The sequence below is a fragment of the Lynx canadensis genome, chromosome A2 (assembly GCF_007474595.2).
Source record: "Lynx canadensis isolate LIC74 chromosome A2, mLynCan4.pri.v2, whole genome shotgun sequence".
Lineage (NCBI taxonomy): Eukaryota > Metazoa > Chordata > Mammalia > Carnivora > Felidae > Lynx > Lynx canadensis.
Window position 1 is genome coordinate 59,638,573 of NC_044304.2, and position 26,907 is coordinate 59,665,479.

Genomic DNA, 26,907 nt, shown 5'->3' on the forward strand with positions numbered 1-26,907 from the left:
TGGTGTTGTTTTGATAGGGACTGCATTGAATGTGTAGATTGCTTTGGCTAGTATTGACATTTAACAATATTTGTTCTTCCTATCCAGGAGCATGGAATCTTTTTCCATTTTTTTGGTGTTTTCTTCAATTTCTTTCATAAGCTTTCTAGAGTTTTCAGTGTATAGATTTTTCACCTCTTTGGTTAGATTTATTCCTAGTTATTTCATGGTTTTTGGTGCAACTGTAAATGGGATCGATTCCTTGATTTCTCTTTCTGTGACTTCATTGTTGGTATATAGGAATGCAACTGATTTTTGTGCATTGATTTTATATCCTGCAACTTTGCTGAATTCATGAATCAATTCTAGCAGTTTTTTGGTGGAATCTTTTTGGTTTGCCATATAGAGTATTATGTCATTTGTGAAGAGTGAAAATTTGACCTCCTCCTGGCCGATTTGGATGCCTTTTATTCCTTTGTGTTGTGTGATTGCAGAGGCTAAGACTACCAATACTATGTTGAATAACAGTGGTGAGAGTGGACATCCCTGTCTTGTTCTTGACCTTAGGGGGAAAGTTGTCAGTGTTTCCCTGTTGAGGATGATATTAGTGTTGGGTCGTTCATATATGGCTTTTATGATCTTGAGGTATGCTCCTTCTATCCATACTTTCTTGAGGGTTTTTATCAAGAAAGGATGCTGTATTTTGTCAAGTGCTTTCCCAGCATCTATTGAGAGGATCATATGGTTCTTGTCCTTTCTTTTATTGATGTGATGAATCATGTTAATTGTTTGGCAGGTATTCAACCAGCCCTGCATCCCAGGTATAAATCCCACTTGATCATGGTGAACAATTTTTTTAATGTAATAATTTGGAGCTGTTTGGCTAATATCTTGTTGAGGATTTTTGCATCTATGTTCATCAGGGAACTTGGTCTATAGTTTTCCTTTTTAGTGGGGTCTCTGTCTGGTTTTGGAATCAAGGTAATGCTGGCTTCATAGAATGAGTTTGGAAGTTTTCCTTCCATTTCTATTTTTTGGAGAAGCTTCAAGAGAATAGGTGTTAACTCTTCCTTAAATGTTTGGTAGAATTCCCCTGGAAAGCCATCTGGCCCTGGACTCTTGTTTTTTGGCAGACTTTTGATTACTAATTCGATTTCCTTACTTGTTATGGGTCTGTTCTAATTTTCTATTTTTCTGTTTCAGTTTTTGTAGTGTATATGTTTATAGGAATTTGTCCATTTCTTCCATATTGCCCATTTTATTGGCATATAATTGGTCATAATATTCTTTTATTTTTGTCTTTATTTCTGCTGTGTTGGTTGTGATCTCTCCTCTTTCATTCTTTATTTTATTTATCTGGGTCCTTTCCTTTTTCTTTTTGATCAGACTGGCTAGTGGTTTATCAATTTTGTTAATTCTTTCAAAGAAGCAACTTCTGGTTTCATTGATCTGTTCTACTGTTTTTTTTGGTTTCGATAGCATTAATTTCTGCTCTAATCTTTATTATTTCCTGTCTTCTGCTGGTTTGGGGTTTTATTTGCTGCTCTTTTTCCACTTCCTTAAGGTGTAAGGTTAGGTTGTGTATCTGAGATCTTTCTTCCTTCTTTAGAAAGGCCTGGATTGCTATACACTTTCCTCTTATGACTGCCTTTGCTGCGTCCCAGAGGTTTTGGGTTGTGGTGTTATCATTTTCATTGACTTCCATATACTTTTTAATTTCCCCTTTAACTGTTTGGTTAGCCCATTCATTCTTTAGTAGGATGTTCTTCAGTCTCCAAGTATTTGTTACCTTTCCCAATTTTTTCTTGTGGTTGATTTCGAGTTTTGTAGCATTGTGGTCTGAAAATATGCACGGTATGATCTCGATCTTTTTGTACTTAATTAGGGCTGATTTGTGTCCCAGTATATGGTCTATTCTGGAGAATGTTCCATGTGCACTGGAGAAGAATGTATATTCTGCTGCTTTAGGATGAAATATTCTGAATATACCTGTTAAGTCCATCTGGTCCAGTGTGTCATTCACAGCCATTGTTTCCTTGTTGATTTTTTGATTTGATGATCTATTGCGGTGAATGGGGTGTTGAAGCCTCCTACTATTATGGTATTACTATCGGTGACTTTCTTTATGTTTGTGATTAATTGATGTATATATTTGGATGCTCTCACATTTGGTGCATAAATGTTTACAATTGTTAGGTCTTCTTGGTGGATGGACTCCTTGATTATGATATAATGCCCTTCTGCATCTCTTGATACAGTCTATTTTAAAGTCTAGATTGTCTGATATAAGTATGGCTACTCTGGCTTTCTTTTGTTGACCATTAACATGATAGATGGTTCTCCATCCCCTTATTTTCAATATGAAGGTGTCTTTAGGTCTAAAGTGGGTCTCTTGTAAACAGCATATAGATGGATCTTGTTTTCTTATCCATTCTGTTACTCTCTGTCTTTTCATTGGAGCATTGAGTCCATTGACATTTAGAGTGAGTACTGAAAGATATGAATTTATTGCCATTATGATGCTTATAGAGTTGGAGTTTCTGGTGGTGTTCTCTGGTCCTTTTTAATCTTTGTTGCTCTTGAGATATATATATATATATATATATATATATATATATATATATATATCTTTTCTCCCCTCAGAGAGTCCCCCTTAAAATTTCTTGCAGGGCTGGTTTAGTGGTCACAAACTCCTTTAATTTTTGTTTGTCTGGGAAACTTTTTATCTCTCCTTCTATTTTGAATGACAGCCTTGCTGGATAAAGAATTCTTGGCTGCATATTTTTCTGATTCAGCACACTGAAGATATCCCACCACTCCTTTCTGGCCTGCCAAGTTTCTGTGGATAGGTCTGCTGCAAACCTGATCTGCCTCCCCTTGTAGGTTAGGGACTTTTTTTTCCCTTGCTGCTTTCATGATTCTTTCCTTACCTGAGTATTTTGTGAATTTGACTATGATATGCCTTGTTGATGGTCAGGTTTTGTTGAATCTAATGGGGGTCCTCTGTGCTTCCTGGATTTTGATGTCTGTGTCTTTCCCCAGGTTAGGAAAGTTTTCTGCTATGATTTGCTTACATAACCCTTCTACCCCTATTTCTCTCTCTTCCTCTTCTAGGACCCCTATGATTCTGATGTTGTTCCTTTTTAGTGAGTCACTGATTTCTCTAATTCTTAAATCATGCTCTTTTGCCTTAGTCTCCCTCTTTTTTTCTGCTTCACTATTCTCTATAAGTTTGTCCTCTATATCACTGATTCTCTTTCCTGCCTCGTCCATCCTTGCCGCCGCTGCATCCATCCATGATTGCAGCTCAGTTATAGCATTTTTAATTTCATTCTGGCTATTTTTTACGTCTTTTATCCCTGCATAAAGGGATTCTAATCTATTTTCAACTCCAGCTAGTATTCTTATTATCGTGATTTTAAATTCTGGTTCAGACATCTTGCTTGTATCTGTGTTGGTTAAATCCCTGGCTGTCGTTTCTTCGTGCTCTTTCTTTTGGGGTGAATTCCTTTATTTTGTCATTTTGAAGGGAGAAAAGGAATTAATGAGGTAGAAAAATTAAAATTAAAAAATTAAAATTAAAAAATTAACACCCCCCCCCACACAAATCGAATAAATGATGCTAGATCCTAGGTGTGTTTTGGTCTGGGTGTTGAAAGAAGTTTGACAGATTAGAGAAAAAAGGGGAGGAAAAAGGAAAAAAAAGGAAATCGTTTGAGAATTTCAAAAAATGAATACACTGAAGTAGACTAAAATGAGATGATGGAAGTAAAATAAAATTTGAAAAAATATACACAGAAGTAAAGAATATAGTAGAAAAAATTAAAGAAATATTTTATTAAAAATTAAAAATAAAAAATGAATTTTTTATTTTTCTATATTCAAGAGAAAGAAAAGAAACAAAAAAAAGAAAGAAGAAAAAGGAAAATAAAGGAAAAAAGGAAATCATTTGAAAATTTGCGGGGCGCCTGGGTGGCGCAGTCGGTTAAGCGTCCGACTTCAGCCAGGTCATGATCTCGCGGTCTGTGAGTTCGAGCCCCGCGTCAGGCTCTGGGCTGATGGCTCAGAGCCTGGAGCCTGTTTCCGATTCTGTGTCTCCCTCTCTCTCTGCCCCTCCCCCGTTCATGCTCTGTCTCTCTCTGTCCCAAAAATAAATAAACGTTGAAAAAAAAAAATGAAAATTTGAAAAAGTGAATACACTGTAGTAGACTAAAACAAAATGATGGAAGTAAAATAGAATATGAAAAAATTTACATAAAGGCAAAAAATATAGTAAAAAATTAAAGAAAAATATTTTTAATAGAAATTGAAGGTAAAAATGAAGTTTTTCTCTTTCTGCTTTCAAGAAAAAGAAAAGAAACAAAAAAGAGTAAAAGAAAAGAAAAAAGCAATTGTTTGAAAATTTGAAAGATCATACACTGAAGTAGACTAAAATAAAATGGAAGTAAAATAGAATTTGAAAAAATTTACACAAAAGTAAAAAATATAGTAATAAAAGTTAAAGAAAAATATTTTTAATAAAAATTGAAAATTAAAATGAATTTTTTCTCTTTCTGTATCCAAGAAAAAGAAGTGTAAAAGAGAAAAAAAAGAAAGAAAATTGAATAGATGGACCTGCTAACAGATTGAAATAGGACTGAAATTACTTTCTTTTCCCCTAAAAGTCAGTCTATGTAGTGCTTTATAGTCCATAAACTAAGCCGGCGGTGAGACTTGTGCTCCTGAAGAGTGAAGTTGGCCCAGTTGGGCAGGGCTCAGTGTAACGGCTCCGATTTCCACTAGATGGTGCTGGTAGCCTACTGGGATGGATTGTTGTGGAGCTCGTAGGTGCGTATGTGCATGGGCAGGGATGGTGAAAATGCCTCCACCCAGCTACCCAGTCTGTTCTCCCAGATCAGCAATCACGCACCTGCCCTCTGTCTTCAGTTTTCATCCACTCCCTGCTTTTTCACTCTTTGTGACCAGGCCCCAGGCACTACCTCTCTCCTGAGTTTTGTCTCAGATGCAGCTGCTTTCCCAAGCCCCTTACTTCCAAAAGACTGCGGCTTTGACCTGTCCTGCCCCTCTGCAGAAGGGTCTCACCAATCAATGGCCAAATGCTGGTTGCACCCAGGAACACCTGCTGGACCCTTCTGCTGCTGGTGCCCCGACACTGCAGCCAGGTGCCAGCCCACCCCAGAAAAAGTTCATGAGATAGTGTAGCAGCAGCATTTCAGGGATTATGGAAGATCACAACACACATCTGGCACTAGGCTTCACCCTTAATGACCTTGTTCCAGCACCAGCGAATGTGACCATTTTCTGGGGTCTGCTGGGACCAGCTGGCTTCAACAGTCTCTACCAAATGTCTTTCCAGCAGTGGAACTGCTTTTCCCCGTGTGGCCCAAGATCCTCCCTGACCCCACTCTGTTCCTGGGGATTTGCCCTTCCCTCCAGAGCACTGCCAGATATCGAGCTGCGGAGTTGCAGACTTTGCACTCCCCTTGTTTACAGTCTTAATGGAATTTAAACCCTCTCCTTTCTCCTTTCTTCCTTTTTAGTTTAGTCCCTGCAGCTGTTTCCAATTTTCCACTTTATCTCCAGCTGCTTTTGGGGAGGGGTGCTTTTCCTGTATTCTCTCCCCACTCCCCAGTCTCCATCCTCTCTCTGCTAGCAAAAGCACCTCCCTTCCTGCACCTCTTGCTCCCCAAGTCCACTTCTCTGTGCCACGTACCTGCTGAATTCTGTGGTTCAGGTTGTGCAGATTGTTGTGTTAATCCTCCAGTCAGTTTTCTAAGTGTGTAGGATGGTTTAGTGTTGGTCTGGCTGTATTTCATGGAGGCGAGACACACAAAAAACTTCCATGCTGTCTGCCATCTTGGCTCCTCCTCCATCCATAATTTCTTTATCCATTCATCAGTTGATGGACATTTAGGCTCTTTCCATAATTTGGCTATTGTTGAAAGTGCTGCTATAAACAACATGCTTAAACCTTGAAAACATTATGCTAAGTGGAATAAGCCAGGTACATGATTTCACTTACATGTGATGCCATGTATGGGCAAATTTACAGAGACAGAAAGTAGATTGGAGGCCAACAGGGGCTACTGGTGGCTAATGGAAAATTACTGCTTAATGAACATAGAGTTTCTGTTTGGGGTGATGAAATAGTTGTGATACTTACACAATATTGTGAATGTAAAAGAGTTCTGAACTGCACATTTAGAAATTATTAAAATGGCAAATTCTCTATTACATATTTTTTACCATTATTACAAAACTTTTTAAGGTATAATAAACACAAAGATAGACAAACTGACAATGGAACAGAATACAGCCCCAGAGATAGATTTACTCATATATGGTACTGGAAAAATATCTCTGGACTTCCACTTCCTGCTATACACAAAAAATCCCGGAAGAATTGCATGCAATGAAATATAAAACGTAAAACAATAAATTTTTTTCTAATACCTCTCTTTTTAAAATTAACACTTTATTTTTTAGAGCAGTTTAAAATTTGCAGCAAAATTAAAGGGAAGGTACAGAGATTTCTTACATCTCCACTGCCTTCTGCCACACACAGCACCCCCCCATCCCAACATCCCCCACCAGAGTGATACATTTGTTACAGTTGATGAACCTACGCTCACACAGTGTCACCCAGAGTCCATAGTGTACATTGGGGTTTACTCTTGGTGTTGCATGTTATATGGGTTTGGACAAAAGCATAATATACGTACTCATCATTATGGGATCACACGGTGTTTCTGCTTCCCTGAACATCCTGTGCTCCACCAGTTCATCCCTTTCCTCTCCTCCAACTCCTGGTAGCCACTGATTTTTATTGTGTCCAATAAAAATTGGGGTTTTGCCTTTTCCAGAATATCATAAAGTTAGAGTCCTACATTATGTGGCCTTTTAAGAGTGACTTTTTTTCATTTGATAATATGCATTTAAGATTCCTCCATGTCTTTTCATGGCTTGATAGCTCGTTTCTTTTCAGTCCTATTGTCTGAATGTCCCACAGTTTATCAATCCATTCACCTACAGGAAGACACTTTGGTTGCTTCCAAGTTTTGGAAATCATGAGTAAAGTTGCTATACATATCCATGTGCAGGTTTTCGTGTGTATGTAAGTTTACAACTCCTTTTGTAAAGACCAAAGAGTGTGGTTGCTAGATCATATGGTAATGGTATGTTTAGTTTTGTGAGAAACTGCCAAAATGCCTTCCAAAGTGACTGTGTCATTTTGCATTCCATCAGCAATGTGCGAGAGTGCATCCATTGTTTACTTCACAAATCATTCCTTCGATGTTGTATCTAAAACTCACTGTATAACCAAGGTGATGAAATTTTCTTCTGTGTTACCTTCTAGGAGTCAGAATTTTGCATTTCACATTTAGGTCTGTGATGTATTTTGAGTTAATATTTGAAAAGGGTGTAAGGTCTGTGCCTGGATTCACATTTTTGCATGTGGATGTCCAGTTGTGCCAGCAACATTTGTTGAAAAGCTCTCTTTCCTCCATTGAGTAGACTTTGCTCCTTTGTCAAACAATAAAGATTTTAGAAGACAGAGAGCACTTCTTCATGAACTGGCAGTAGGCAACAATTTCTTAAGTAGAATACAAAACCCACTAATCATAAAGGGAAATTTTGATAAAGTGTACTATGTGAAGTTTAAGAACCTGTGTTCAGGGACGCCTGGGTGACTCAGTCAGTTAAGCGCCTGACTTCGGCTCAGGTCATGATCTTGCAGTTTGTGGGTTTAAACCCCATGTTGGGCTCTGTGCTGACAGCTCAGAACCTGGAGCCTGCTTCAGATTCTGTGTCTCCCTATCTCTGTGCCCCTGCCCTGTTCTCTCTCTCTCTCTCTCTCTCTCAAAAATGAATACATATTTAAACAATTAAAAAATATATATCTCAGAGGACTCAACTCTCAGTGTTCCATGCCAACTTGGGAAGTTTCAAGGAGGAATCCCTAATTCTCCAATCTCCATGCAACTCACCTACTGTGGCATCTAAAATCCATTCCTTGCAGAACTTTCTCCTCTGGTCCCTTTCACAGTAGAGACTTCCTGCAGCATCCTGATACTCAGGGAGCCCCAGAGATAACCCCAAGTGGTTGAGGAGGGCAGGGTGTCCAAGGTACTGTGCAGCTGCCCACTTGGACTAGGGTTGGCTCTCCGAGGCCAGTGAGCCCTGTCTAATGCTGCAGTCTTATTCCATCCCCAGATCCTTCTGACAGATCCCTGCTGCCATGAAGATCGCCGTGATTGGGCAGAGCCTGTTTGGCCAGGAAGTTTACTGTCACCTGCGGAAGGAGGGACATGAGGTCGTGGGCGTTTTCACTGTCCCAGACAAGGATGGAAAGGCGGATCCCCTGGGTGAGTGGGTGGCCCAAGAGCAGGGAAAGGGGGTGCCCGGGCAGGCAGGTAGCAATGGGTGGTGGGTGGGAGCAGAAGATTGCAGGGTCTTGTGTTGTTTGTGGGCATCCCTGGCTGGAGGCAGCTGTACATACTCCACCTTGAATCCTGCTCAGGCACCAACTGGCTGCTGGGATTTTCTGGAACAAAGTAAAAGTCCCTTCCCCACCTGATCATGGGGTGGGGGTTGTGTCCTGGAGAAGGGCCATGGAGAAGCCTGGCCTGCTCCCAGGGTCCTGCTCTCTGACTATTCCAGGCTTCTCTGACCCCAGCATCAGGCTCTGAAAGGGCTGCTAGGTGTGAGACACTGCAGGTCAGTGTTCTCAGATATGAATGTGCACCATATTCCCATCACTGGGAGTGCCTGTTATGCCCAGTCCTGAGCCCTGCCCTGGGAGTTTGTTTAGAGAGATGGGTGGGGTCTGAGAATCTGCATTTCTAACAAGTTCCCAGGTGAGGCTGGGCCTCTGGCTCTTGGAGGAGCACTGTTTGACAATCACTAGCCTCTGGGCTGGGAACCCACAGCACAGCAGGAACCCAGGGGAGGAAGGAGGGGTGCTCAGCTCAAATAAAAAGACCCTCCAGGGACATTCATAAGTCCTTCTTGGGCCAGATGGATGCAGAATATAAAGTGGGGCTTAAAAATGGAAGGCCAGATTGGGAAAGGAGCCTTGTGGGGCTGGCCAGACACAGGGGTATGGTTCATAGAAATAATCTCTCTAGACTGAAAAGCATAGGCTGACCCCTGGAACCAGCTCCAGCATCATCCTGATGCTAGCCAGTGCACACTCTTGGACTTGACCCCAGTGTGATCTGTGATACAACCTGAACTCACCACAAAATGAGGGGCGCCTGGGTGGCGCAGTCGGTTAAGCGTCCGACTTCAGCCAGGTCACGATCTCGCGGTCCGTGAGTTCGAGCCCCGCGTCGGGCTCTGGGCTGATGGCTCAGAGCCTGGAGCCTGTTTCCGATTCTGTGTCTCCCTCTCTCTCTGCCCCTCCCCTGTTCATGCTCTGTCTCTCTCTGTCCCGAAAATAAATAAACGTTGAAAAAAAAAATTAAAAAAAAAAAACAAAATGAACCCTGATACCAGCCACTAAGTGACCACTGATACCAGTCTATGAGTCTGGACCCAGATGGAGCCTGGGTGGGGCTGCTACTTGACCCTGACCTTGGATGTCTTGCAGAAGTATTCCTTGGTCATAGTGTGGACAGCTTTTGCAAGCACAATCCAGTCGGCTCACTTTGATCCCACGTTCCCTCAACGTCCCCAAATGCAGGGCAGAGGCAGAGGGGGCTACAGAGTGGGTCAGGTCTAGTCGGGGACCAGTTATCAGGATGGATGTTCTAATGGAGAACCCAGGATGGGGATGTGTTCATTACGTGCTGAAGAGGGGCAGGCAAAAGGGAACTCCAAGCTATCAGGGTAGTGAATGCAGCTGGCAGCTGCCACCTCCCAGGCTGGGGAAGTAGAAGGAAGCTGTGGTTTCTAAATCTCGGAAGCTTGGGGCTGGAATTCAGACCCATGAGGACTGCATGGTGCTCCTAGGTGTTGGTAACTGGGCAGGTGCAGGTGGGGGTGCTTGCAAGCTGAGACCCAGACTTTGGAAGGCAGACATGGTGGGAGGAAAGTGTACGTTTGGGTAATTCTGCAGATGTTGGGAAAATGGCAAATTAATCCAGCTGCTCCTCTGGGAAAGCACTGCTGCAGCTGAGGTTAAGAAGTGAGGTGGCATGGTTGGGTGGGGCTCTCAGGACAGGAACCTGACAGAAAGGAGCAAACCCCACCTCCCTCACTTTCCCCTTCCCCTCAACCTTTTAGTGTCCCTCCATTACCCCTTATTGGCAGTGCTTGACAGGGAGTATTTGACGAAGCAGGAATGCAGTTTGTAGGGTCCCAGCTGCCATCCCAGAAAGTTGAAGGGTGGAGGACAGAAGCTTGGGGACAGCATGGTGAGGCTTTGGGAGGGGTGAGGAGAAGAGCTTAGCTTTCAGGGGTCAGACAGGAACCTGGGAGAGCAGGGAGCTCAGATGCCTTGGTGGTCAGCAGAAGTGAGTCCAGGCAGAGCAGCCATTGCAACCTTGCCCTTGGCCAGTGCTGTCCCCTTGGTTGTGTTCCCTCTGTGCTGCCCAGTGGAGTCCTATTGGGCAATGGGGAAAGGCAGGAGGGACAGGCTGGGAAAGAAGATGTAGGAGTCACTTTGCTGGGAAGGCAGTGGTGGCTGTGGGTGGATGGGTGCGGGGAGGGGCCGGTTTCTCACCTGCTGTTCCACAGGCCTGGAGGCCGAGAAGGATGGAGTGCCAGTGTTCAAGTTCCCCCGCTGGCGAGTGAAAGGACAGGCTCTGCCCGATGTGGTGGCAAAATACCAGGCTTTGGGTGCCGAGCTCAACGTCCTGCCCTTCTGCAGCCAGTTCATCCCCATGGAGGTCATCAATGCGCCCTGCCACGGCTCCATCATCTACCACCCAAGTCTGCTCCCCCGGCACCGAGGGGCCTCGGCCATCAACTGGTGAGACAGGGCAAAAACACCCCCATCTGCCAAGAAGTCATCCTCCCCTAGCCCACAACTTTGCTCTGGGGCCACAGAACAGGCATCATGCAGGGGCCCCTCCTGTGCTGCCAGATGGCATCCACATGGCTGACTGGTGAGATGTTCTCAGTAGTGCCAAGAGTGCCAGAGAGAATCAGGTACAGACCTTGCTAAATGCTCTGGGTTCCTACAGTCAACTGTGAAGTACACACATCAGTGGTCCCACCCTGGCAGGCAGAGTCACTGGAACAGAATGGGTTAAGGGACTCGCCCAAGGGTACCAACCCAGGCAGTGTGGCCAGAGGCCTGCTTGAAACCACACCCACTGCCAGTACACAGCAGCATCCTACTTGGAAAGGGATAGAGATGGAGTAAAAGGTCATCTGAACAAGATGGTTTGACATGGTAAGTGCTAAGGGGACAAATGGAACCATGTGACTGATGGTGCAGTTTAGCTGGGTGATCAGCAAGGGGAGGCATCTGAGCTGGGAAGAGTGGGGGTTTGTAGCCAGACTGAGATTCAGGCTCACCGACCTCAGGGTCAGGCTCCCTGACCTCCTTGGTTATGTCTCTTCACTTCTTAGACCTTAGTTTCCTTATCCGTAAAAGGGGCATATAATGCCTGTGATACCTGTTGGGGTATTATGTCACATCAAGCATATAGGGCTTTTACCACAACACCTAGCAGGTGCTAGGTGCTCCCGGATTGCCCCCTAGACTCAGGCTTTAAAACTTGTGCTCCCTAGGACCCTTATTCATGGAGACAAGAAAGGGGGTTTTACCATCTTCTGGGCAGATGACGGTCTGGACACTGGGGACCTTCTTCTCCAGAAGGAGTGTGAGATCCTCCCGGATGACACCGTGAGCACTCTATACAACCGCTTCCTCTTTCCTGAAGGCATCAAAGGGATGGTAAGGGCTGGGAAGCGGCCATGCCATATGTGGGCCTCCCCTTACTGGTATCCAGGCCCAGCCTGCCCCCCAGGCTCTTTCCCCAGTTCCAGGATTCTAGAGGGAGAGAGCTCTCAAAGAGGCAGGATTAGGACATACAATGCATTGTTGTTAGCCAAGACTCTTGCTTACAACTGACTGAACCCAATTCAGAAAGCTTATCCACAAAGGGAACATTTTTGGCTCATTTAATATAGAAGACAAAAGACAAGGATGGTGCCAAGCATGGCTGAGTCCAGAGGTAGAAGCCATGTCTTAGGATTCTGTATCTTTGCCTTCCTTCTGATTCTACTTTTCTCTCTTTGATGAGCTTCATCTTCAGGTGGGCTGCCCTCAAATGAGAGGAAAAGTAGTCACTGATGGCTCGAGGCTTTTGCCTCTGGATTCCAAAGGAAGAAAAACCCTCTTTCTCACAAAATTCCTGAATGAAAAATCAGAGAAGCCCAACTGTAGTCATATAGGTTAAGTTGTCTGCAGGAGACAGGGTTCTGTTATCAGAGCAAGACAGACAAGAAGGACTGATGTCAGACACAATTGTGGTTGGTACAGCAGACAGGCCCCATGGGACCTGACCCCTTAGGGACTGGTGTGTCTGTGTGGCTGCTGGTGGTGGAGCCAAAGGAAGCCAGCCAGAGTTGACCAAAAGGCAGAGACACACATGAACTTCTGGTTGGTTCCAGCGGCAGTCAGGAGTCAAAGAGGAGGCTATCTCAGAGAGGAGAACGTTCCCTGTTTGGGAGTAGCGATAAGCAGAGCAATGACGTGAGAGTGCTCACTGCTGCCCAGATGTCAGCCATCTTTTATTTTTCGTGTATGTCAAACAGATGCCTCTTGTATTCCCTCCCATGGAGTCCACCTGCTTACAAAAATAATGAACAAAGTAGACTTGCTGGAGATTTGATAGGAGAGACAGAGAAGGGGCTTATCTGACATATCCCACAGGAAACAACTTTAGTGGTTTAGAGCTGTGCCATCCAATATGACACCTGCTAGTCACATGCACCTATTAAATTCATTAAATTGAATTCTAATTAAAAATTGAGGTCCTCAGTTCCCATAGCTACCTTTCAAATCCCCAGTACAGGAACTACACTGGCCACTGTATTGGACAGTTCTGACACAGAACGTGTCCCTCATCCAGAATGTTCTTCTGGGCAGTCCTGCTTTAGATGTTTCTGACATTCTCATCACTTCTTGGTTTGGGTATCTCTGGGGGTCCCCCCAGGACCCCCTCAGGATGGGCCTAGGCTCCTTGTCTCTCCTGCCTATTTCCCTGATTCCTTCTTCTACAATCTTCCCTTTTCCTTCACAGAAAAACAGCTTCCTGCTTAATCTCAGACCTCCAAACACCTCATGGGGCTCAGAATCCATTCCCCTTAACAGACAGGGAAGGTTTTAGATGAAAATATGGGAATTGTGTTTGTTACATCTGTATAGGGCTTTGTAGTTTATATAATCTAAGTTCTCAGAAGGTATAAGATCTTCTATATAATCTTCTAAAACTGTGTTTGGTAGAGATGGCAGGGTTTTGTACTCCTCCTTCAGAATGGAATTAGATTCAGACTAATTGTACCCATTCCTATCAGGGATATTCCTTGGGTACCCATGGAGTACCTGGCATGGGGTCAGGAAAGTCTGGTCAGTGTGGGGCTGAGTCCAGGTTCATGGTGAACCCAGGGCCTGGGAGTGAGGGGAGGGTTGTAATGCTGGGGATGCCAACTGACCTGGTCTCCCCAGGTGCAGGCTGTGAGGCTGATCGCCGAAGGCAAAGCCCCCAGACTCCCCCAGCCTGAGGAAGGAGCCACCTACGAGGGCATTCAGAAGAAGGAAACAGCCAAGGTGAGTGCAGAGCCCTGCCCACCCCAAAGGCTGCCCATGCATGTGCTGGAGTGCAGAGGGTGTCCCAGGGAAGCTGGGGTTTAGGCTGACTAGCCAAGCTATAATTGTTTAAGGCCTGAAGAGAGAGCAGCCCACGCAGGAGAAGTGTGAGCAAAGTTCCTGTGACACCTGGACAGGCAGGCAACAGGATGTGTTCTGGGTTGTTCTCTGTTCCCCTTTAGGAAGAATGGACAGGCAGGGTCTCCAGGGAGAAGAGCTGAGGTGGGGCAGTGTGTAAAACATCAGCCACAGTGCTGGAAGTCTCTAAAATGAGATCCGAGAAGTAATTCAGTTTCTCAGAGCTACTGCAGCTTTGGGCATGGGGAAGCTTATGGGCTGTACCTCTGATCAGGGCTTATGGGGTGCATAGGGGTCTATGTGAGCCCTACAAGTGAGGAGAAGCTGTTGGGGGGCCTATGGGATGAGCCTACACTCTGCTGGGGAGTCTGTGTCAGGCCTTGGCCGCCTTAACTGAGTGTTATCTTCCCCAATCATCCTCCTAAAGTTTACACAACCAGTGAAAGGCTGGGGTCAGAGAGCACCCAGAGCTGGGGTACCAGAGAGAGGCCTGTTCCAGCTCAGGGACTCAGACCAGTGCCCAACAGGAAGCCAGATGTCCCAGCTCATTCCCCAGGGCTCCACTCAGTCAGGGTTCATCAGGGTGCAGGACAGGTTGGGGAGGGTGGGAAGTGGGAGGTTGGAGGGTGGTGGGGAAGGGAAGGAGAGAACAGGTGTGTTGTCTGGATAGCCAAGGAGTGGGGAAGAGACTGGCTGAGCACACACGTTCTGCCCAACAGATCAACTGGGAGCAGTCAGCAGAGGCGATTCATAACTGGATCCGAGGGAACGACAAGGTGCCAGGCGCCTGGACAGAGGCCTGTGGGCAGGTGTGTTTGTACTTGGCTAGGATTGGGTTGGATACACTCGTGTGCCCTGCTATCAAAATATGTCTGAACTGGCTGTCAAAGAGTCACTGCCTAGACCCCCAAACCCACCCAAGTGCCCCCAGTCACCTCAGTCCCTCTCCTAGGACCATTAGGTCTGTCCACCATCTGGTGGCTGAAGGATAAAGTTCCAGCACATCTCAAGGCCTCCGGATCCCTGCAACAGCTCTGGGTTCAAGCTATGTTGGTTGTAAAATATTTTGACACTCACCCATGGGCTTACAGAGATCCCAAGTCCAGCTGTGACTTTGACTTGGTCCCAGTGGGCGGAGTACCATGCTCAGGCTAGGGCTTGGGCAGTGGGCAGTCCATATACTGCAGATGGTGAGCCCTGGCACTCACAAGCTCTCAAGAGGTATGGGGATTTGGCAGGACTGTCATTGGGAACAATCTGCTCCCCACAGAGGGCAGTCTTGTTCTCCACAAAGCCTCAGACTGTCCAAACCCCTGACTGCTGACCAACTCCCCAGACTCCATCCATGAGTCTCTCTGCTCCCCCCATCGCCACAAGATTCTATGCAATGTGACCAGTGCTTAGTGTCCCCAGGGTACTCTGTGATGCCTTGGGCAGATTTTCTCCTAGTGTCTCTCCACCTGAGGTCTGAGGCCAGCGGCCAATACATAGGATCCTAGGGGCACATAGAACTTGAGGGCTCCCTGAGGACTCTGAGGCTCTTCCAGGTCTTGTTTGTGCTACTGGAGGCAAAGTCCTAGAACCCCTAGCCTAGGACTAGTCTTGTGTTGTGGCTGCCCTAGCTGCCTCTCTCCTCCCCCTAGTCATGCCCAGCTCCCTTTCATCCCCTTAGCCCTGTTCAACTTTGCCTGGAATGCCAGCAGTGGGGGCCTCTTTCATCTACCATCTTTTGGTTTTCCTGTCCTCAACAGAAGCTGACTTTCTTCAACTCAACGCTAAACACTGCAGGCCTGGTGCCCGAGGGAGAAGCCTTGCCTATCCCAGGAGCCCATCAGCCAGGGATAGTCACCAAAGCGGGACTCATCCTTTTCGGGAATGATGACAGAATGGTAATGGTTCTGCTATGGGTCACATGTCTGTACTTTAGGCTCCAGGCAACACATACATGTCCAGGTGCTCAGCCCTGGCAGTTAGACCCCAGGCTACTCTGGAGAAAACATGGCAAAGTGAGACTGAAGGCTCCAGGAAAACCCCTGGAAAACCCCTTGCTTGCACCCAACCCACTTCCCTGTTCAGGGAAGGCTGGCCCCTTGCTCTTTGTAACCAGGCCCCCCAGCCAGAGTTGGGTGCCCTGTGAGGGTATCAGAATCAGGGAGAGGCTCTGTACTGGGAGCCCTGAATTTGCAGCCTCCTTTCAGTCCAGCAGAGTGTCCAGGTGCCACTGGGTGTGGTGACTGAATCTCTCTGCCTCAGTTTCCTTCTTTCTGAACAGGGACATCATCGTGAGAACCCCTGGAGCCATGCCAGGCACACAACATGCCCTGACTCATGTTAGCAGACTCCACGACTCTGAGTAACAGCTACTATTTATGCAGTGCCTTCTGTGTGCCTTGGCACTATTTTAAAACAATTTAGATCTATTAAATTTGAGTTTCCCAACAACTATATGAGATATGTATTAATATTATACCCATTTGACAGCAGAGAAAACTGAAGCAAAGAGGTTTAAATAACCCTCCCAACATCACCAAGTTAATTTGTGGCAGAGTGGGGATTTAAGCCTTAAAATTCTGGCTCTGATGCCCAGGTTAATACTCCCTCTGTACAGTGGTTGGGCAGGTCTGGACTTTAAGATACTGGGGGCAGGGAAAGAGTACAAGCAGGGGTCTCCAAACACTGTGGAGATTTCAACAAATCTCACGGGTATGGAATCATTGGCTGCATCAGTGTGTATAGACCAGATAGAATGTGGAACAGCTTTGCTGGGGATGGATGCGAGCTCACTCTGGGTGCCTATCTTGCTGTGTCTTGCCATTGGAGGGCCTGAGGATGCCATTAATGTCTGCAATGTATAGTGAGTGGGTGTTTTAGGTATTCATGATGGATACATGCAGTTGAAAGATGCTATCTGTCTTGGGTCAAGTTCCTTTGAAGCAGTGTCTGAGACAGGAGTTCTTGTGCATGTGACTTATTGAGGGAGTACTCTTGGAAAATCTCATACAACGTAGGGCTAGACTGGGGCAGAGGACAGTGCTAAGCAAAGATATAAGGGTTCTGGAGTCTGCCATCTTCTGTCTGATCCCAGGCACTGCAGTGTGAATTGCATCTGCTGATTATGCCCTTGCATACTCACATCGCTAAGTCCTCAGTTTCTGTTGCCCCTGGAGAAGGAGGGTGGCAATGAGGCATCAGCCCTGGGCCTCTCTATGCATGGCTGCACTTATCCGCCAAAAGCCATGGAGGAGGAAGGTACATGTAGACTGCTAACGACCTATACCGCAGCAGCTGGAGGATGGGAACACGGGCTAGGAGGAGCTCTGGGTAGGGGGCAACAACTGTGCCCTCTGTGATGTCCACAGGGACAGCAAAGCAAAGGAAGTAGCCTTGGCGGAACCCTTGGTTGAAGTATCTTTCAGGAACTTTTAGCTGGGTCTAGCTGGGCTTTAGCTCACAGAAAGCTCCAGAATATCTTCAAAAGTCAAGAGGGTGGAGGCCAAGCAGGGAATCTGGCTTCAGTTATGTCAGGGCATATAGAGAGTGTACCGTTCTTATCATTTTTTTTAAATTTTTAATATTTATTTATTTATTTATTTATGTATTTATTTATTTATTATATATAATTTATTGTCAAATTGGTTTCCATACAACACCCAGTGCTCATCCCAACTAAAATTTTTTTTAAAGTTTATTTATTTATTTATTTATTAATTTTTTTAATTTTTCTATTTTTTAAATAGGAGAAATTTATTGTGCACACACCAAAAAGGCAGTTTGCAAACTGGGAGCACTCAGACCAGAACGTGGAATGAGGCTCAGGAGTATATTGCTGTCAAGCAGCTTAGATAATGAGAAAGCAGTGATTGTTTATTCTTCACAGTGATTGGTCACAACATGACAATTTTCAGTGGTTCCCTCCTAGCAAGCTGGGAAACAGTTCAAGTTTTGCTTATCGTTTGCAGAGGCACAAGCAAGAAATAATCCAGGTCAGGTTAGCCTTGCAAAATAAGCTAAATTAAGCTTTGCCTGCATGACCAAACTGGTTCTTTTTTTTTTATATATATATGAAATTTATTGTCAAATTGCTTTCCATACAACACCCAGTGCTCATCCCAAAAGGTGCCCTCTTCAATACCCATCACCCACCCTCTCCTCCCTCCCACCCCCCATCAACCCTCAGTTTGTTCTCAGTTTTTAACAGTCTCTTATGCTTTGGCTCTCTCCCACTCTAACCTCTTTTTTTTTTTCTTCCCCTCCCCCATGGGTTCCTGTTAAGTTTCTCAGGATCCACATAAGAGTGAAACCATATGGTATCTGTCTTTCTCTGTATGGCTTATTTCACTTAGCATCACACTCTCCAGTTCCATCCACGTTGCTACAAAAGGCCATATTTCATTTTTTCTCATTGCCATGTAGTATTCCATTGTGTATATAAACCACAATTTCTTTATCCATTCATCAGTTGATGGACATTTAGGCTCTTTCCATAATTTGACTATTGTTGAGAGTGCTGCTATGAACATTGGGGTACAAGTGCCCCTATGCATCAGTACTCCTGTATCCCTTGGATAAATTCCTAGCAGTGCTATTGCTGGGTCATAGGGTAGGTCTATTTTTAATTTTCTGAGGAACCTCCACACTGCTTTCCAGAGCGGCTGCACCAATTTGCATTCCCACCAACAGTGCAAGAGGGTTCCCGTTTCTCCACATCCTGTCCAGCATCTATAGTCTCCTGATTTGTTCATTTTGGCCACTCTGACTGGTGTGAGGTGATACCTGAGTGTGGTTTTGATTTGTATTTCCCTGATAAGGAGCGACGCTGAACATCTTTTCATGTGCCTGTTGGCCATCCGGATGTCTTCTTTAGAGAAGTGTCTATTCATGTTTTCTGCCCATTTCTTCACTGGGTTATTTGTTTTTCAGGTGTAGAGTTTGGTGAGCTCTTTATAGATTTTGGATACTAGCCCTTTGTCCGATATGTCATTTGCAAATATCTTTTCCCATTCCGTTGGTTGCCTTTTCGTTTTGTTGGTTGTTTCCTTTGCTGTGCAGAAGCTTTTTATCTTCATAAGGTCCCAGTAATTCACTTTTGCTTTTAATTCCCTTGCCTTTGGGGATGTGTCGAGTAAGAGATTGCTACGGCTGAGGTCAGAGAGGTCTTTTCCTGCTTTCTCCTCTAAGGTTTTGATGGTTTCCTGTCTCACATTCAGGTCCTTTATCCATTTTGAGTTTATTTTTGTGAATGGTGTGAGAAAGTGGTCTAGTTTCAACCTTCTGCATGTTGCTGTCCAGTTCTCCCAGCACCATTTGTTAAAGAGACTGTCTTTTTTCCATTGGATGTTCTTTCCTGCTTTGTCAAAGATGAGTTGGCCATACGTTTGTGGGTCTAGTTCTGGGGTTTCTATTCTATTCCATTGGTCTATGTGTCTGTTTTTGTGCCAATACCATGCTGTCCTGATGATTACAGCTTTGTAGTAGAAGCTAAAGTCTGGGATTGTGATGCCTCCTGCTTTGGTCTTCTTCTTCAAAATTACTTTGGCTATTCGGGGCCTTTTGTGGTTCCATATGAATTTTCGGATTGCTTGTCTAGTTTCGAGAAGAATGCTGGTGCAATTTTGATTGGGATTGCATTGAATGTGTAGATAGCTTTGGGTAGTATTGACATTTTGTCAATATTTATTTTTCCAATCCATGAGCAGGGAATGTCTTTCCATTTCTTTAAATCTTCTTCAATTACCTTCATAAGCTTTCTATAGTTTCAGCATACAGATCCTTTACATCTTTGGTTAGATTTATTCCTAGGCATTTTATGCTTCTTGGTGCAATTGTGAATGGGATCAGTTTCATTTGTCTTTCTGTTGCTTCATTGTTAGTGTATAAGAATGCAACTGATTTCCCTACATTGATTTTGTATCCTGCAACTTTGCTGAATTCATGTATCAGTTCTAGCAGACTTTTGGTGGAGTCTATCGGATTTTCCATGTATAATATCATGTCATCTGCAAAAAGCGAAAGCTTGACTTCATCTTTGCCAATTTTGATGCCTTTGATTTCCTTTTGTTGTCTGATTGCTGATGCTAGAACTTCCAGCACTATGTTAAACAACAGCGGTGAGAGTGGGCATCCCTGTCGTGTTCCTGATCTCAGGGAAAAAACTCTCAGTTTTTCCCCGTTGAGGATGATGTTAGCTGTGGGCTTTTCATAAATGGCTTTTATGATCTTTAAGTATGTTCCTTCTATCCCGACTTTCTCAAGGGTTTTTATTAAGAAAGGGTGCTGGATTTTGTCAAAGGCCTTTTCTGCATCGATTGACAGGATCATATGGTTCTTCTCTTTTTTTTTGTTAATGTGGTGTATCACGTTGATTGATTTGCGAATGTTGAACCAGCCCTGCATCCCAGGAATGAATCCCAGTTGATCATGGTGAATAATTCTTTTTATATGCCGTTGAATTCGATTTGCTAGTATCTTATTGAGAATTTTTGCATCCATATTCATCAGGGATATTGGCCTGTAGTTCTCTTTTTTTCCTGGGTCTCTGTCTGGTTTAGGAATCAAAGTAATACTGGCTTCATAGAATGAGTCTGGAAGTTTTCCTTCCCTTTCTATTTCTTGGAATAGCTTGAGAAGGATAGGTATTATCTCTGCTTTAAACGTCTGGTAGAACTCCCCTGGGAAGCCATCTGGTCCTGGGCTCTTATTTGTTGGGAGATTTTTGATAACCGATTCAATTTCTTCGCTGGTTATGGGTCTGTTCAAGCTTTCTATTTCCTCCTGATTGAGTTTTGGAAGCGTGTGGGTGTTCAGGAATTTGTCCATTTCTTCCAGGTTGTCCAGTTTGTTGGCATATAATTTTTCATAGTATTCCCTGATCATTGCTTGTATCTCTGAGGGATTGGTTGTAATCATTCCATTTTCATTCATGATTTTATCTATTTGGGTCATCTCCCTTTTCTTTCTGAGAAGCCTGGCTAGAGGTTTGTCAATTTTGTTTATTTTTTCAAAAAACCAACTCTTGGTTTCGTTGATCTGCTCTACAGTTTTTTTAGATTCTATATTGTTTATTTCTGCTCTGATCTTTATTATTTCTCTTCTTCTGCTGGGTTTAGGCTGCCTTTGCTGTTCTGCTTCTAGTTCCTTTAGGTGTGCTGTTAGATTTTGTATTTGGGATTTTTCTTGTTTCTTGAGATAGGCCTGGATTGCAATGTATTTTCCTCTCAGGACTGCCTTCGCTGCGTCCCAAAGCGTTTGGATTGTTGTCTTTTCATTTTCGTTTGTTTCCATATATTTTTTAATTTCTTCTCTAATTGCCTGGTTGACCCACTCATTCGTTAGTAGGGTGTTCTTTAACCTCCATCCTTTTGGAGGTTTTCCAGACTTTTTTCTGTGGTTGATTTCAAGCTTCATAGCATTGTGGTCTGAAAGTATGCATGGTATAATTTCAATTCTTCTAAACTTATGAAGGGCTGTTTTGTGACCCAGTATGTGATCTATCTTGGAGAATGTTCCATGTGCACTCAAGAAGAAGGTATATTCTGTTGCTTTGGGATGCAGAGTTCTAAATATATCTGTCAAGTCCATCTGATCCAATGTATCATTCAGGGCCCTTGTTTCTTTATTGACCGTGTGTCTAGATGATCTATCCATTTCTGTAAGTGGGGTGTTAAAGTCCCCTGCAATTACCACATTCTTATCAATAAGGTTGCTTATGTTTATGAGTAATTGTTTTATATATTTGGGGGCTCCGGTATTCAGCGCATATACATTTATAATTGTTAGCTCTTCCTGGTGAATAGACCCTGTAACTATTATATAATGTCCTTCTTCATCTCTTGTTACAGCCTTTAATTTAAAGTCTAGTTTGTCTGATATAAGTATGGCTACTCCAGCTTTCTTTTGGCTTCCAGTAGCATGATAAATAGTTCTCCATCCCCTCACTCTCAATCTAAAGGTGTCCTCAGGTCTAAAATGAGTCTCTTGTAGACAGCAAATAGATGGGTCTTGTTTTTTTATCCATTCTGATACCCTATGTCTTTTGGTTGGCGCATTTAATCCATTTACATTCAGTGTTATTATAGAAAGATATGGGTTTAGAGTCATTGTGATGTCTGTATGTTTTATGCTTGTAGTGATGTCTCTGGTACTTTGTCTCACAGGGTCCCCCTTAGGATCTCTTGTAGGGCTGGTTTAGTGGTGACAAATTCCTTCAGTTTTTGTTTGTTTGGGAAGACCTTTATCTCTCCTCCTATTCTAAATGACAGACTTGCTGGATAAAGGATTCTCGGCTGCATATTTTTTTCTGTTTAGCACACTGAAGATATTGTGCCAATTCTTTCTGGCCTGCCAAGTTTCAAAAGAGAGATCAGTCACGAGTCTTATAGGTCTCCCTTTATATGTGAGGGCACGTTTATCCCTTGCTGCTTTCAGAATTTTCTCTTTATCCTTGTATTTTGCCAGTTTCACTATGATATGTCGTGCAGAAGATCAAGTTACGTCTGAAGGGAGTTCTCTGTGCCTCTTGGATTTCAATGCCTTTTTCCTTCCCCAGTTCAGGGAAGTTCTCAGCTATAATTTCTTCAAGTACCCCTTCAGCACCTTTCCCTCTCTCTTCCTCCTCTGGGATACCAATTATGCGTATATTATTTCTTTTTAGTGTATCACTTAGTTCTCTAATTTTCCCCTCATACTCCTGGATTTTTTTATCTCTCTTTCTCTCAGCTTCCTCTTTTTCCATAACTTTATATTCTAGTTCACCTATTCTCTCCTCTGCCTCTTCAATCCGAGCCGTGGTGGTTTCCATTTTGTTTTGCATTTCATTTAAAGCGTTTTTCAGCTCCTCGTGACTGTTTCTTAGTCCCTTGATCTCTGTAGCAAGAGATTCTCTGCTGTCCTCTATACTGTTTTCCAGCCCAGCGATTAATTTTATGACTATTATTCTAAATTCACTTTCTGTTATATTATTTAAATCCTTTTTGATCAGCTCATTAGCTGTTGTTATTTCCTGGAGATTCTTCTGAGGGGAATTCTTCCGCTTGGTCATTTTGGATAGTCCCTGGCGTGGTGAGGACCTGCTGGGCATTTCCCCTGTGCTGTGGTGTATAACTGGAGTTGGTGGGCGGGGCCGCAGTCCGACCTGATGTCTGCCCCCAGCCCACCGCTGGGGCCACAGTCAGACTGGTGTGTGCCTTCTCTTCCCCTCTCCTAGGGGCGGGATTCACTGTGGGGTGGCATGGCCCATGTGGGCTACTTGCACACTGCCAGGCTTGTGATGCTGGGGATCTGGCGTATTAGCTGGGGTGGGTAGGCAAGGTGCACAGGGGCAGGAGGGGCAGGCTTAGCTCGCTTCTCCTTAGGTGATCCACTTCAGGAGGGGCCCTGTGGCAGCTGGAGGGAGTCAGATCCGCTGCCGGAGGTTTGGCTCCGCAGAAGCACAGAGTTGGGTGTTTGCACGGAGCGAGCAAGTTCCCTGGCAGGAACTGGTTCTCTTTGGGATTTTGGCTGGGGGATGGGCGGGGGAGATGGCGCTGGCGAGCGCCTTTGTTCCCTGCCAAACTGAGCTTTGTCGTCCCGGGGCTCAGCAGCTCTCCTTCCCTTTGTCCTCCAGCCTTCCCACTTTCCTAGCAGAGCTGTTAACTTATGACCTCCCAGACGCTAAGTCGCTCTTGCTGTCGGAACACAGTCCGTCAGGCCCCTCTGCTTTTGCCAGCCAGACTCGGGGGCTCTGCTTGGCCGGCGAGCCGCCCCTCCGCCCCGGCTCCCTCCCGCCAGTCCGTGGAGCGCGCACCGCCTCGCCGCCCTTCCTACCCTCTTCCGTGGGCCTCTCGTCTGCGCTTGGCTCCGGTGACTCCGCTCTGCTATTCCTCTGGCGGTTTTCTGGGTTATTTAGGCAGGTGTAGGTGGAATCTAAGTGATCAGCAGGACGCGCGGTGAGCCCAGCGTCCTCCTACGCCGCCATCTTCCCCTAGTTGCTTTCTTGATTCATATCCCGAGTAGTGCTTGAATTACTTTTGTCTAATAAGTAGGCATTTTTATGGAAATAATAAAATCATTACACTTAAAAAGAAGTGAGAAGGGGGGTGGGTGATGGAGAAGTGAGCTCTACAGTTTCCTCTGTGTTCCTGGAAGAGCAGTGTCTCCACTGTGAACGTCCCTCCTCATTAATCTTGTACCTTTCTTGTGGTGAGGGTTGGAGACGAAGTGTGTGGGGAGCCCAGCACAGTGCTCCGTGTGGAATTGCTCTCTTCCCTGCCATGCAGACAACCACAGGTACTGTGAAGCCTTCTTTTTGCAGCTTCTGGTGAAGAACATCCAGCTGGAGGATGGCAGGATGATCCCAGCCTCACGCTTCTTCAGCGGAGCAGACAGCAGTGTCCTTGAGCTGACAGAGGCAGAACTGGTCATGGCAGAGACTGTGCGGGTAAAAGCCCCCTTCAGGGATTCTGTCTGGTTTTGCAGGTTGTGCACTGCATCTGTGTTTTTTGACTCACACTCCCTGGAGTTGGATGTGCACACCCTCTGTAGATGTATGTGCTGACCCTGGGCACCATGTTGGTTCTATCATGTCTTGGGACTTTCTGATGCCCCCTTGCTCTTTTCCTCTGTCACTGGGACACTGGGATTTGGCCAGCTGGGTCTGACTCTTCTAAGGACTCACTGTCAAGAGTGGACAGATGAAGAAGCCCCTGGAATAGGTGGAAAAGGTTGGTGCCAAATCCATGGCCCTTTGATGAGAATGTGTGCAGTGTAACCTTCCAGAAAATCTCCCTGAGAGGGAGCCTCCTGCACTGTGACCAGCCCGGGTGTCATAGTCAGGCAGACCTGGACTCCAGTACAGCAGTCATGGATGATGCAGGAGAGCACTTCACTCTCTGAGACTCAGTCCCTTCCACTGCAAGCCCAGTCAGTGGTCACCTCCCAGACTTGTTCCTGGTCCTTCCTGCTCCCTCTGCCCACTTCCTTCTCCCTGGAAGGCATAGTATGGATGGTATTTAACCTTTATGAATGAAGGCTGTGGATGAATCTTCAAGCATTCACTCGTTCAACCATGTAATCAATGACTTAAGAAATACATATGAGCTCCTATCAAATGCTGAGTGCTAAGCCAGCACTTCTCATGAAGTGTCCCTTTCCATGGGGAAAACAGCCAATGAACAGCCAAAGAAATGAACAGATAATTTCAGGCTAAGAGTGAAATAACAGGTTGATGGGAACAAGGTCCTTGGAGGCTGGGGGACAACTTTAGAAGGAATAACCAGGGCAGGCTTCCTTGGGCAGGAGAAGGGGAGGGTTTGACTTGAGACCTGAGTGGAGAGAATTCTGGGGGAAGGAGGGCTGGATGAGAGGACATGGGCCAGTCAGCAGCCACAGTGGTGACTGTGGGTGTTGATGACAAGTGCTAAAGACAGTACCCAGCAGGGAAGGGACACGAGAAGCTTACTCTGCTCCAGAGGGCACCAAGCACTTCCTCAGTAGAAAGCTGAACTTTCTGAATGTCTGTAAAGAGAGACAGAGACAGAGACAGAGAGAGAGACAGAGAGAGAAGCCTGTTCATTCAAAAATATTTTGGAGGAGCTGCTCTGGCCCCAGCCCTGTACTTGCCCTGGAGTTACAGGGCCAGCTGGACAAACTAGCCTTCTGGGGCTTATAGCTGAGTGGCCCTTGGGGTGAGGTAAGGTTGTGTGTGTGTAGAGCTAGGCCTGAGTCAAAAGCTGTTGTGACTGTGTCCTTCATCTGTGCACTTGAATAAACTGCATATCCATGGGTGTTGTGAGTGGTAGAGGAGAGAACACACATGGAAACGGGAAGTTTAACAGCACCTATAAGGACCTCAGTAAACATGGGCAGGGAGCCTAAGGGTCATCAAAAGAAGCACGTGCTTGCAGAGTGTGTACACTGTGCAGCAGTGTTCCAATCACTTCAGGAACAGTAGTGTGTTTAGTTACTGTAACAACTATGAAGTAGGTGTTTCTATTACTTTCAGCTCCCAGCAGAGGAGCCTGAGGCCCAAGGTGGGGTCACAAGAGATGAGCGCAGGCCTAGGCATGGAGCCCAGCTGGTGGGCCTGAATTCCTGGCCTCCACCACTATCATGCTATGCCACATGGCCTCTTGGTCATCCTTGGCATCATTGTTATTACACCTGTTGGTCCTAGCTGGACTGGCTCTTTCAGAATGCATGGTCTGGAGGTGACTGGGGTGGAGCAGAAATGGCTGGGGAGGAGAGGCCAATGTGGGCCTCTGGTGTTGGTGGAGAGAGCCTAGCAACGGAACAAAATTTGCATTGTTGTGGTCTTTCTGTACATCAGGTACTCTGCCTGCCTCGTGTGAGGAATCCCCCACAGCCGTTATCAGATCCTTTCACAGATGAGGAAACAGAGGCACTGAGAGACTCTCTGCATCTCCATGGCTTATCAGGAGCCAAGCTAGGGTGTGAACAGGCTGTATGGGTTTAGGGCCCACTGCCTTTCAGAGGTTCCACACACATCTGATGAGGGCTGGTGCATCCCATAGGCATCATGCTGGTGTCCACATACCAGCAGGTGACCTGTGGCCCCAGGCCACCTGAGTCTGAAGAGCAGGCAGAGCAGTCAGTGAAGGGTTCAGGGAAGAGGGGCCATGGCAATTGGTCCTGGAGGATGCTTAGGATTTAAACATGAGCTGGAGGTCCAGAGAAGGACCTCACTGGTAGGCAAGGGCCCAGGCAGAGGTGTGGAGGACAGGCAGTAGTCAAGTGGGGACAGGGAATGGCTTAGCATGGCTGCTGATGGTCACAGTGAGGATGGGAAGAGCAAAACCATGACACCTTTCAAAGAACAAAAGAAGGAGCCAGGTAGAGGTTGGGCCAGGTCCTAATTGGGCCTGACCACTTCCATCTGGCCCAGTGACCAGCCAAACACTGTCTGAAGCTCAGGCAGAGTGTGAGGCATCTTGATGCTCCTGTCCTCATAGGCCTGACTGGGAGCTCACCCAGAGAACAATTGTCCCATCCTGATCCACTGGACAGCCTTCTTAGAATTCTGGATGGTGTTGCCCACTCCCACTGGCCTTTCCACACTCACCCACAAGGCTGGCTGGTGGGCACTGCTGACT

General features: G+C 45.5%; 1 protein-coding gene across 3 annotated transcripts in view; it reads left to right on the forward strand.

Annotated features, from left to right (window-relative positions):
* ALDH1L1 (aldehyde dehydrogenase 1 family member L1) overlaps nucleotides 1-26,907 on the forward strand; it is a 136,874-nt gene that overhangs the window by 38,789 nt on the left and 71,178 nt on the right. For all 3 annotated transcript variants that reach the window (XM_030307569.2, XM_030307568.2, XM_030307567.1), the window contains exons 2-8: nucleotides 8,194-8,345; nucleotides 10,660-10,894; nucleotides 11,662-11,827; nucleotides 13,604-13,705; nucleotides 14,542-14,631; nucleotides 15,574-15,711; nucleotides 24,111-24,236. In XM_030307569.2, the coding sequence (XP_030163429.1) occupies nucleotides 8,219-8,345; nucleotides 10,660-10,894; nucleotides 11,662-11,827; nucleotides 13,604-13,705; nucleotides 14,542-14,631; nucleotides 15,574-15,711; nucleotides 24,111-24,236 (984 nt within the window). In that variant the 5' untranslated portion in view covers nucleotides 8,194-8,218. The remainder of the gene's footprint in view (nucleotides 1-8,193; nucleotides 8,346-10,659; nucleotides 10,895-11,661; nucleotides 11,828-13,603; nucleotides 13,706-14,541; nucleotides 14,632-15,573; nucleotides 15,712-24,110; nucleotides 24,237-26,907) is intronic.